At 45.7% G+C, this 12557-nt stretch overlaps 1 protein-coding gene across 1 annotated transcript in view; it reads left to right on the top strand.

The window, feature by feature from the left end:
* vps13b (vacuolar protein sorting 13 homolog B) overlaps positions 1–12557 on the top strand; it is a 324029-nt gene that overhangs the window by 238618 nt on the left and 72854 nt on the right. Inside the window, exon 38 of the mRNA XM_079275924.1 lies at positions 5686–6069. Within this exon, the coding sequence (XP_079132050.1) occupies positions 5686–6069 (384 nt within the window). The remainder of the gene's footprint in view (positions 1–5685; positions 6070–12557) is intronic.

Raw genomic sequence — 12557 nt, 5'->3', positions numbered from 1 at the left:
ACACACATACACACATTTTGTTGTTTGGTTCGATGACTCTCGGGTGGAGATAATTATCCTCTCCAGGGATGGGGGAGCAAAGGAAGACATTACAAAGAATCAGTCAACGGATGCTAACTTTTGTGTGGAGTACAGTAATTCCTGTTGTTTGAACCTGAACCGAAGCATCAGTCATAAGACAGGTGCAAAGGAAGGATGCAGGGAGTATCGATGAAGACAGGATCAGGGGGGAAGAAGCGTCAGGTCGCTGGGGTTTTCACAGACTGCTCATTGGCACGTGCAAGACTTTATTTGTGTCTGTCGCTATGTGTGTTGTGTCTTGTGATGTGTATCATGTCTGGCGGCCCCGCTTTGATTCGACAGTGCTTCACATTTGATTTGTTCCAACGAGGCGCAAACGGAGAGCAGACCGCGCGAGGCCACGTCTCGCTGCGTGTTTACGCCAATGTGCTCGCAATTTCAGCAAACCAATCAGAGCTGCCCTCCCAAGGATGCCGAGTGGGAAACACTTGTAACATGTGTACTGTAAGCTGGATGGTGTTTCAGAGCTGACCCTCACTCAGCAGCCGCTCATCACACACACACACACGTGTGTATAAACACTGCTAATGCAGATACATACAGGAAGCCACATTTGTAAACCAGGAGGGTTCAAGGCTTGACCGGCAAACACATACACATAAAAGGCCGGGATGTTGGTTTTTTCAACATGAGCAGGGTTCAGTCAGAGACGGCCCGTTGAGACTCCGTGTCCTGTATCTGTGTCACGTGGGTTTGGCTACTGCCCCGCAGGCCCCCGACTTTAATAACTCCAAAGGGAGTATTGAGCGTGAACATAAATTATGACCGATTCTTATGCCCCATAGTCACCAAAGTAAATATCAGACCCATATTTCACAAGCCATATATCTGCCCAACATTCTGACACTAATGTGGCATTTTTCAACACACAAATCAGGACACAATTTAATTAGCTGGAGACCTTCCTGTGTCTCAGCAACACACTCACTGAGATTTCTGTGATGCTAAATATGGCTGTTTGCTGTGCAAATATCTAATCTGAACAAAAGAAAATATTAATACGTAATACACACAAATCAGGAGTACATTTTATTTAGTTTCAAGACCTTTCTCTGTTTCAGCAACACACTCGCGAGATCTGGGCGCTAGCGTTAGCGAATGCCCTCGCTAACACATTTTTGGAATGAAAAATGCAAACACCAGTTAGGTGTGTAAATACCTACTGTTAGCAAAAGGAAATATAAATAGATTGTACAAATACAACTCATTCTAATTTCATCTAATCTTGTAACCAATTGGCTGTCGGTCGGTGCTGATAAGCCTCTGGGGGCAAGGGTTACATTTCTGGGGTTGCGGTACAGCAAGACTTCCCTTTCCCATGCGCTGCTCGTTGTTTACAGTCTGATTAGCAACGTCAGATGCAAGACTCGAGTTGGAGTTGAGAGGCGACGTGTAAGACCTGATTGTTTCCCAAGTTTACAAACTCATTTTAAACCAATAAAAAGCTAAATCATCGTGAGACGATAGCCGGTCGACTCTTTATCTCTCCACACAAACTGTTTACTGCATTCAACCAAAAGCCACTTCAACGTGATTGGTCAATACTACACTATGATATAGATCATAAAGTTCACAATACTTCCAAACGAGGTGGGGGGATGGGAGGGAGATGACCTCGGGGGACAGGGAGTGTCTGCTATTTCAAAGCGTTGGCAGAGCTTCATCTTTGTTACGGAGCATCGTTGGTTCAGGGATTGACATGCCAGCACACAACACACAGACACTTTCCCCCTCTCATCTTCCCTACTCAGCTGCAGTCTGAGAGGGTCAGTGAGCGAGTCCAGAGATGTAACTGCTACCACTTGGAGACGGGAGAAGCAACAGGTGATAGATTAGCTAGAACAAATTGGAACCATTACTCTCCCGCGTCCCTGGTTCCCGTCAAGCCATGGGCTCGCAGAAATGTTGTCAGTTACTGTATACAAGCCTGTGCCCCTCCGAACCATCCAGAACCACTCTAATTGGAGTCAGATGCTATCTGAGGCGCGTGTCACTGGCCTCACTCGGTATGAGGCTTTTTCATTTTTTTTTCTGTGAAAGTAGGATTCTACAGATACCCACTCCAAAGAAGAAAAGGTTGGCCCTTACAAACACAGATGTACACGCGTACCCTTCACATGCGGACCCTGTGTAATTGGACACATTGCCACCTTTGTCAGATGCAGGCTTTCTTCTGTCGAGAGTTAAGCGTAGAAGTCAGCTCCAGAAATCAAAGGTGGGGTGGGAATGAAAACAATGTTCGCGGCGAGCTGCGCATACGCACAACCCCAACGCCAGGTTCAAAGTGGGGACGGCGTCATGCATGACCTCGCCAGAAAAGAGGCACGGCAACCTGGGTAATAAGCATATTTGATCTGTGTGTGTGTGCCTCTGTCAGACCTTGATCTTCCACTTTCTCCAGCGCTAATAGAGGCTGACACCTGAGAAGGGCCGGCCTATGATTCCCCCCAGCCTGTTCACATTACGTTCTGTTCTTTAAAAGGTCTGTGAGCACCGACACCACCTCTCAACCTCTCGGCTTGATGCTTTGCTCTCCAGATAAAAGCAGCCAGTAGTCTTATGGCTGAAGCCATGGTGTTCCCAATAAAAACACTCGTATGTGCTGGAAAAGCCCTCTTTATACTCCCCTCTGCTCGGCGATGAAAGTGCCACTGCGCTTTCAATAACTGGTATTTCCTCCGACAGCATAACAGGCACTTCTGAAAGAAGTGTTGCGTAACAGACAGTGTTTCATAGGTCTTCATCATAATGCTGCGTCCCATCTGAATCCATAAATATAGGATTTATTTGCAGCTCGGTCTGTAAATCGTATATGTCTATCATGGCTTGTTAATCGATTTTGTTTTGTTTATTTTTGTTTTTGGCTGAGCTTTTCATTTCCTCGTTTTATGCCGTCTTCGCCTGGATAGTGAAACCTGCTCGGAGCCCCACAGCGTAGTCTGTCTCGGACACACAGCTCAGGAGAAACGACACAGATGCACTCGACTCAAAGACACGTACTGCTGGGATGTGAGTTTATTGGACTTCTGCGAGAGATTCATCGTTTGGCTTCGCTCCACCGCAGTAAAAATGCGCTCCGTCGGTTGCTGGATGAAGCCAGGGGGAAGCATGTACAGATGCTGTCCCTCTCCACGGTCCTCTGTGGAGAGTTTCTCACTGAGTTCACACAGCTTAGATCAACTAAGTCAGATGCACTTCAGCCTGATGTCCTTTGACAAAGTAGATTTTGACAAAGTTGATCTGTCAAAAAAGTGTGTCAGCTGAACTGCAGTATGTTGCATGTCTCAAGTCATTTAATGGGATGCAACTAATAAATAAGCTGCTAAATCCTTTTTAAAGGAAGTTGTAATATCCTTACCAGCATGATGTGCAGTTTGCAAGAAGTCATTGCTGAATGCTGAAAGCTGTATGTGGCCGCTCAATTCACAGGAGACAACTCCTCCAGCTGTGTCCAGATAAGGTCCTGACTTTGTGTTTTAGGTTCCTTCAAATACATGTCACAGCTATGTGTGATGTGCATATGGGAATCTGCACAATGCCAGGCAACCACATCGGACTTTTTACCCATAATGTATGTCCCATATCAAGGAAAACTGAAGCATGTAGGATATAGATAGCTGCATCAATCACACTGCTCACTCCAGACCAGGTGAGTTTCTGAACAAACGGGTAATGAATCCCTTACTGCAGGGGTCTCAAACTCAAGGCCCCCCACGTCATTTTATGTGGCCCGCGAATCCACCGGCAAAAAAAATAAAGAATTTAAAGTTAGACTTGATAATAAAAATATCCACATCGTCGAAATTATGATAGAAAGTCGAAGTTATGATATAGAAAGTCAACTACTTAAACGTAGAAATGGAAATGTCTTGCGAGTACATTGAAGACTTTAAACGTGTCTTTAAAACACATGAAATACTTCACGTGGGATTGTGCAAACGCACCCTTGAAAGGATTTTCAGCTTTGAACAAAGTTATTGTAATAACTTGTGTTTGATCTTTGATAGAGTAATGTGGGTTTCTGAACCCTAAATTAAAAGGATTTAAGTTATAATAACAGAAATGTGCTTAAATATATTTGACATTATTACGTTATACATTTATATAACTGCATGTACTTCAATAAACAATAATCAAATGCAGAGAGTTATTTAACAATATGTTACGAGTAGTTACATTTACAACCGGCCCTTTGTGGGCGACCATGATGCTGATGTGGCCCGGAGTGAAAATGAGTTTGAGAGCCCTCCCTTACTGGCTGGGCGTTGGGGGTAGGATGGGTTTCTCATGGCTGGGGAAGAGAGGGACCTCGGGTCGGGACGGAGGACAATCGATAATGAGGACCAGGTCCCCCTGTGCAGAGAGCCAGGCAAGGCCCTGGCGCTGGCCCTGACTGGGTGAATCACAGACAGCTTTGTGTGATTACAAAGAGGGAGGAGGGGTTGATTAGATTGAGGGATAGAGGAAGAGTAAAAGATAGAACAGACTGAGAAAAGAAGCAGAAGGATGGGCTACATGAAACAGAGGGAGAAAATGAAAGAAGTAGGGGGGGGGGGGTTAGGGAACCTGGATGAACCGCTGCACGCGGGCTATTTCTTCCACCACTGGAAAGTTTCCTGGTGATAAGTCAAGTGGAAATGATAAGCTACATTGCACAGCAAATTCCACCTATCTTTCCTCCAATTCCTCTCTCCAGTCGTCCTTCCATTTGACCGTGTGCCTCACTTCCACTGGATTAAAGTAGAGACACGCCTGAGGGCAGAGTGTGTGTGTGTGTGTGTGCTCGCCGGTCTCCTGGCAGCGTTCCCGCTCGTGTCATCCAGCGCTCCTACCTGGGGAGGAGACAGACGGGAGGCCTGAAAACCCTCTAAACACTGCTGCCTTGATGAGACCATGAAGAACAGCTGCACTTGTTTTTTGGGGCCACTTCCCTTCTCCCATCATCATGACCAAGTGGAAAAATGGGATAATGGAAGTGCTGTAAAACGGCATTGAGTTAATTCATGTGCCTCTGTAAATTCCAGTCAAGTGTTTGAAGAGAGAGAGAGAGAGAGAGAGCGAGAGAGAGAGGCGGCTGGCATGAAGAAGAGATTCTCCTCTGCTATTCCGCGGTGATATCACAGAGAGTGGGATTGTACGCAGCTGTTCTTTAACAGGTCCTTGCATGCAAAGCTGGGTGATTAGAAGAGGAGAAAATGGTTCAGTTTGATTCACGAGACATGGCATCAGGCGGTATTCCAAGACTTGGATAGCAACAGATCTTGCTCAGTGGGACACTGAATAATGTACACGCGTCCAAATGACAAGAGAAAGATTTAAAGAGCAAGGGCCCAAAGCCAACAGTGGATTTATTCAGTTTTGATCCTGGGTTTCAAAGTTTCCCCTCTCTCTCTCTCTACTTCCTGCACTATTGATCACTCAGTAGTAAATATAAGTCTGGATGAGCTCAAGAGACACTCCCCAATAAACTGTCCATAAAGGGAAGTTGTCGTTTGTAAAGTTTTGTCGACAGCACAGGTTAAAAAAAGCAACAGAATTATATTTCGTCTCTTTGCTGTACTTATCTTTTCCTTTCCCTCCTTTTCTTTCTGTCTCCCTCCACAGCTGAGCTGAATGTGGAACTGTCGCGCCCTCTGAAAGTTAACCCCACGCTGGCGAAGCTGGAGCAGGCCAAAGCCTACCTGAAGAAAGTGCTCCCAAAGCACACGTGGGACGTCTCCGGTAAACCCATGTCTGCCCCCTCCACCCCCACAAAGACGCTGCCCAGGGCCTTTCCCTCGCGCTCGGAGCCTCACCATCAGGCCTCTGCCCCGGGTAAAGCCAGCAGCGTCGGGGCCCTGGCGCTGTCCTTCCACAAGGTCTGCCTCCACACTGCCCAGATTGTAGTCGTCATGGAGACGGAGGCCCATCCAATGAGGCCCAGCGTGACGGTAACGGTGTCGGCCATGACGGGAAGCCTAAACATGAAATCAGGGCCGAGGATAGAAGGTGAGTAACAGAAAACCAATATGAGCTTACGTGGGCAGAGGACCAACCCCCTGCTAAGACTTCTCTGAGCTCAGTAAATGACCTGAGTTGTCTCAATCCAAAGCAACAAGGGCCTGGACCTTAAATGACTTACTTTATTATTATATTTCTCTTGATGTGAAAATGAACCAGTGATGTGGTCCATTGCAAAACATTGCCACTTGTTTCAAGGAAATTCTTGAAACAGGTGGAGCTACATTGGAAACAACTGCGATGACTTCACCCCATTTGGCAGATTTCATCATCTTTTAAAGAAACCACACGACTCAGTGAAGCACTACACTAAATATACATGTTTTTTCTGTGTGTCATTTGCCCCGTACCCAAGCTCACCGTGCGTGCCAACGGGAAGCGATCCAGGCCCTTTAGAAATGAAGTACAGAGACACAGAGCTCCAAAATATCCAATATGAGAATGTAGTGGAGGACAAATTGTTCTGTGTCATTGTGTAACCAAACAAATAATGATGTGGACAAACTCTAAAGAGCTTTACCGAGCTCACCACACTCTTATAAGTTCGTCAGTTAAAAATGTATTCAGAATGTAGCTGTTGTAACATGTTCCCTCAGGAATGAGTTTAATTAAATAGCAGGTTGTATAAATCCATTCTGAACACATATTGATCAGTATCTCACTGACTCGTTCAGTCAAACTTTCCCAACCTTGTTAGTTAAAGAATGTGCAATGTCTCTGCCTCTTTGGACGATCCGTCACTCACACTGGGAGCAAAATACCGGTGTTGCTTCCGGCTTTATTTGGAGTATTGCTATTTTTTACACATGCTAGCAAAGCCCTCTGCCAAAAACAAGGTGTGTCAGTAAACTGTAAAGTGAGCGGTTTGTGTTAGTCTGGGATCCAAAGCGTTGTGAGACTAATGCTGCGTTCACACCGGTCGCGTTGATTTTTTGACGCGCGTCGAGATTACATACAAAGTCTATGCACAGACGCGATGAGACTGGCGCGCCTCGATTTTGCGATCCCGCGGCGCGTTGGACGCGTTATTGCAGTGCGGTGGACGCGGTGGACGCGTTGGACGCCGCAAACTCGCCAACGCGCGAGTTGAAATTTTTCAACTTCAGCGACATAATCGCGTGACGCTGTGGCGCGATAGCCTATCAGCGTTGAGTTGCTCCCCCTGTCATCACTGGCTTCCTGCCGTTGTTGAATCAGGAAATAAATCCTGTCGCCGTCTGTGTTCACCCAGAGCGCTACGATACCTCATATCAACAGAGACCGGACCAAACTATGTGTATGCATGTGTGTGTGTAAACCATACGGTACAAACAATGAATAGACGCTGCCGTATTTACGTCTACGTGACGTTATTGAGTGCTGGTGGAGCTGCTACGATGTTAGCATAGCCTAGCACCGATCCATCAGAGCTCCATTGAGAAGACCAGTAACCTACAAATCGGAATCGTTACGTAGTTATTTCGGAGTCCCTTTTTGTCGGAGAAGACAAGTACAAATCGGCATCATTACGTAGTTATTTCGGAGTCCCTTTTTGTCGGTTTATTGCCGTTGAATCACAGCCAAATCAGTTTATTTTGTGTTCCTACAGCTGTAGTAAACAGCGACCGGTGGCTTGCTAGACAGTGAATACAGCTCGATACAATCCACGGAGCTCCTCTGAACAATATTATGAACCAGACATGACGGCGTTTGGCATTCCGATGTTTGAGGGACTTCCACAACACGTACAAAGCAGCAATTGTCCTTATTCCTGTCATGGTTGACGGCGGAAAACAATGGCGGCCAGATCGAGGCTTCCAGGACGATAAACCACGCCCCCTCTCCGGCGCTATGAGATTTTGCGGCGACCGGTGTGAACACGACCGGCGGCGCGTTGGACGCTTTTTTGCAGTGCGTCAAAAAATCAACGCGACCGGTGTGAACGCAGCATAAGAGAGAAAGACGTTGTCGTGTGTGTGTGTGTGTGTGTGATTGTGTGTGTGTGTGTGTGTGTGTGGGTGTGTGTGTGTGATTGTGTGTGTGTGTGTGTGTGTGTGAGTGTGTGATTGTGTGTGTGAGAGCGAGAGCGATATGTTTGCTTTGGTGTTAGGACCGAACCCTGCCTTCATCATCCACACTGACTATTATCCAGGAGGCATCGCAGTGTTTCCATTCAGACAATCAGAACTGTTAATGCTAATGTAAATTCAAAAAAGCTTCCAAATCCTCTGTGCCGTTGGGTGTGAGCCGACGCGCTGTAACAGATGATCATGGATGGGTTTTTTAAAATTTGTGTTTCAGTTTTTTCTATTGTTTTGGCACGTCTTCCAAATTGGACAGCAGATGGAAAGAGAGAGATAAAAGAGAGGGAGAGGGCTGACATGCCACGTGAAGGAAATAACAGGGAACACTCATCATGATGTGAGAAGACGGTTTATACCTCGGTACCGCTGAGCAGCACATCCCCTGTTGACTGGGTTACAGAGCTGGAGCCGGGCTCCCTAAGTGCCTGCATCTGTTTGACAGATGTTGTTATATTGGGTTACTTCAGATAAAATGATTGTCGAAAATGTTAATTAAACCAATTTGCACTTTGTTTACTCGAATCTGCATAACTGCACAGTGACACAATACCCAGCGCTGCTGCCCTGCTCTGATTTTCACCAGCTTTTCAGCGTTTGTCCATCTTTGATGTGTTGACTTGGATAAACACAGTTGAAACTGTATGTGTAATGGAAAAATAAATAGAGTTTAGAGAGAATCGAACTAATATCAAAGCTAATCCACTCCCGGTCACTTTGCTTTCAGATGCCTCTACTATTTATACACTCTGAGTGCTCATAAGAAAACACTTTTTATAGGGTTCTACCAGAACCCAACATCAAGGATTATACCTATAACCATCTGTGAAAGGTTTTGCCAGAACCCTGTATCAGAGGTTATACAAAGAACCCTTAAATGGTGTAATTGTTCCACCCAGAACCCTCTGTGAAAGTTCAATCCAGAACATTTCTTCTAAGAACCCTTCTAAGGGTGTTCACAAGAAGCAACTCAAAGAGTTCTTCCAGAAACTCTTTTATATTCCAATGTCTTCACCCAGGGGTTCAACGAGAACTGTTATATGTTCCAAGAGTTTCATCTAGAACCCACCCCGAGGGTTCTACAGAGAACTCTTTAATGCCATGACGAGGTACAGAACCTTTTAATATTCCAAGGATTTCATTTAGATCCTACCCAGGGCGTTCTAACGAGAACCCTTTTTATAGTCCAGGGGGATTAACCAAGAACCCATTTATAGTCCAAGGGTGTCATCTAGAACCCACCCAAGGAGGGTTTTATCTAGAACCCTAAAGGACGGGCTGATGTGGTAAACAATCATGGTTCACAATCACAATTGTTGGGGGGGTGAATGTCTCTTCATGGGTATTGTTGACCCTTACAGTTCCCAGCACCTTGAAACCCTTAAGACGTTACAATTTTACTGGACACAAATAAAAATGTTGGGTTCAGGACCACTGGTGTTTATTGACATCCATTGGATCATTTATCCCCAGTTAGGCTGTTCGCTCTTTAAAATACTGTTTGTCCGAAAATAACACAATATCATGTATGACTGCTCTGAAGAAGACGTTATGATTACTGCTGTAAAACTAATGCTGTCATCATGTGCAGCTAAGGTTTCATTCTGCTCCTCGTATATCATATTTTAGTGCTCTGAGAGGTTTCAGAGCCTGTGTGTAGATCTCATTATAGACCCTGATATTTCTTGTCTTTGAGAGCATGTTGAAACGTCTCGTGTTGTCACCGGATTACAACTTTTTACATGGCGCCTGAAGCCCACAAAAGGAAAAAGGTACTTTAAAGCAGATGTCAGAAGTTATCCTGCTGAATAACATGTTTGTCTCACCCTGTTGTTTCTTCGGGGTTAGGGGTTTTTTCTGGATAACTTTAGCACTCTTATAGATCTTTGTCACAACACACGCGGCTACTTTCCCCCGAGGGCTTCTTCACATAGTGTTTCCAGATTTGTTGGCGTCGAAAGGAGACAGACTGTCTCCAATTACGCAGACCGATCACTGGTGACAATAGATGTGTCTGCTGACTTTTAGCCTCAGCTGTGCCGCCTCCATCACTCAGCACTCTGGCCCCTCCAGTCGGCTCCGTACACCTCAGAAAACAAATAGCTCTGAATTTTCTTTTCTTTGTTTTTTTTTCACGAAGATAAAGGTTAGGATTCTCGTGCTGTTAGGTCAAGCGCTTGCGCTGCCACCATAAGTCAGCGGGAATGACCCCCCTGGGAGAGGCTGTACATGAGAGATGTAAGACAGGACTACCGCTACGGTGTGCACCACTACTGTTGCTGCTGTTGTTCCTCCGCCAGTGTTAGGGGGCAGGCTCAGATCGATGGAGAAAACAGTAGAGGGGAGGAAGAGGGAAAGGCAGTTGTGAATGAGGAAGCAGGAGGGTGATGGAGATAGAGAAGTAGAGGGGGACGAAAAGAAAGGGAGAAACGCAAGGGGAGATAAGGAGAAGTCTGATATAAAAAACATGCAGAAGAAAATGCAGATGAAGCAGAAAGGAGGATACAATACAAGAACGGAAGCGGTAGGAAAAACAAAGTTGTATAAAGGAAGCAGGCGAGGTGGAGAAAGAGAGGTATAGTACAGGAGGGGAAAAACAGAAGACCACTATGTGTGAGCAGTAACAGGGGTCTCCTCAGTATATGTCATCACGCTCAACCCACCCTGTCTTCATCAGCGTACATCCATAGCTGCAACGGGGTGAAGACCCTGTCATCCACCCCTCCCTCATCCCTGGAACATCTGGGGCTCTGTACCTGGTCATGGCAGCCCCCCTGCCCCACCTCTGCCAGGGGACAAGATGGAGAGAGAGGGGATTAGGTTGACAGTGAGGTGTGTTACCAGATCCTGTGTTAATGAAAAGCAAGTGGAAGGCCCGCAGACCTCCCCTCCGTCCACGGCTCACCACTCCCCAAGGTAGAGGGGCATTTATAGTTCAATGAAAGAAAGGAGGGGAGGGGGGGGACTGAGAGAGAGAACATATGTCTTAAGGTCCATGAAACAAGACCCTCCCTAATCTCTCAGCTCTCCATCAGACTGCCCATAGAGTGCCCCCGATTTCCTAAGAACACACACACACACACGTATCAGCAGACCACGTTACCAGTGCAGGCTTTTTCACATGCATACAACAACACACACTCCCAAAGCTTTCTCCCCGGTCCTCTGCCTCTGTGGACCCCCTGCTTCTTCACGGTGATTTACTGCAGCACACTTGTGAAGGAAAACTTCTGTTGGTGGAACAAAGTGAAAGCTACCCCTCATTTATTTATGTCTCTTGATTTTTTTTTTTTTTTTTCAAGTTTTATTTTGTTTTCCCTGGACAGTCTTTGAGTTACGATGGCGTCAGTTTGTTTACGCTGCTGAAAGAAAGCCACTCTTCTCCATTTCTTATATTATTTCTGTTTCAATAGTCAGGGAGAGATTTATGTTTGGGAAAGCACCCCGCTGTGATCTGGCAACTTAACCCAACTCATCAATTGTTTTCAATGCATTAAAAACATATACATTCATCACAGAGAAGACATGAGGCGGAATAAACATATGACTGTATGTAAGAGGAGGACGTTATCACAGTTAGGATCATTGTCATATCACCCCATGCATAAACATATTCAATAGATTATCACATGACAGAGAAACGCAGCAAATCTTCACAAGTTAGAAGAGAATGTTTGTCAAAATAATTCTTTCAGGATTTTCTATTATCAAAATAGATGCTAATTATTTTTCAGCCAATCAACTCATCGATTAATGTATTCGTCTTTCAGCTCTAGTACGTACCGTTTAAAGCTACAAGCACAAAGACATGACAGCTCCATATAGACTGGCATGCCGACTCTCCTACTCAACAAACTTGTTTGTTTTAAACAGAGACGTGCGCTAGCTTCTAGCGAGTTACCCCCCATAGATAGAAGTCAGTGGCGGGCCGTGTGTTTTATACCTGGGCCTTCAGTGCTGTCCTGTTACCGTTGAACCGCCTCCAAATCACCTCATTATGACGCCACAGCTACGGCTGTTAGGGGCGTAACAATTCACGCATTGAACCGTTCGGTACGAGGCTCACGTTTCGGTACGCATTACGAACCGAACAATAGGTTTGAATAATACTCGTGCATTTGGAAAATGCAGAAGCTTAAATTGTGGGAAATATCATGTTCTCTCATGTATAATGTAACACATAACATTGGTTCAGTTCTGCTGTTTGTTTCACTTTTCCCACCGGGCACTGCATGTCCTACACATCGCACACAGAAAGAGAGCAATTTCTTATTACATTACTCTTCGAAAAATAACCAAAACCACACCGAGCCTGAAGCTGTATGAGAAGAGATGACCCGGACTCGACCTAAATTTGTCAGGACCCATCAGGCTTGAGTTGGGTTAGGGAACGGCTCTCTGATCGCAGCGTTACCT

Source organism: Melanostigma gelatinosum (genome assembly GCF_949748355.1).
Source record: "Melanostigma gelatinosum genome assembly, chromosome: 9".
NCBI lineage: Eukaryota > Metazoa > Chordata > Actinopteri > Perciformes > Zoarcidae > Melanostigma > Melanostigma gelatinosum.
Note: the sequence above shows the minus strand (reverse complement) of the source record. Positions and strands in the feature narration are given on the sequence as shown.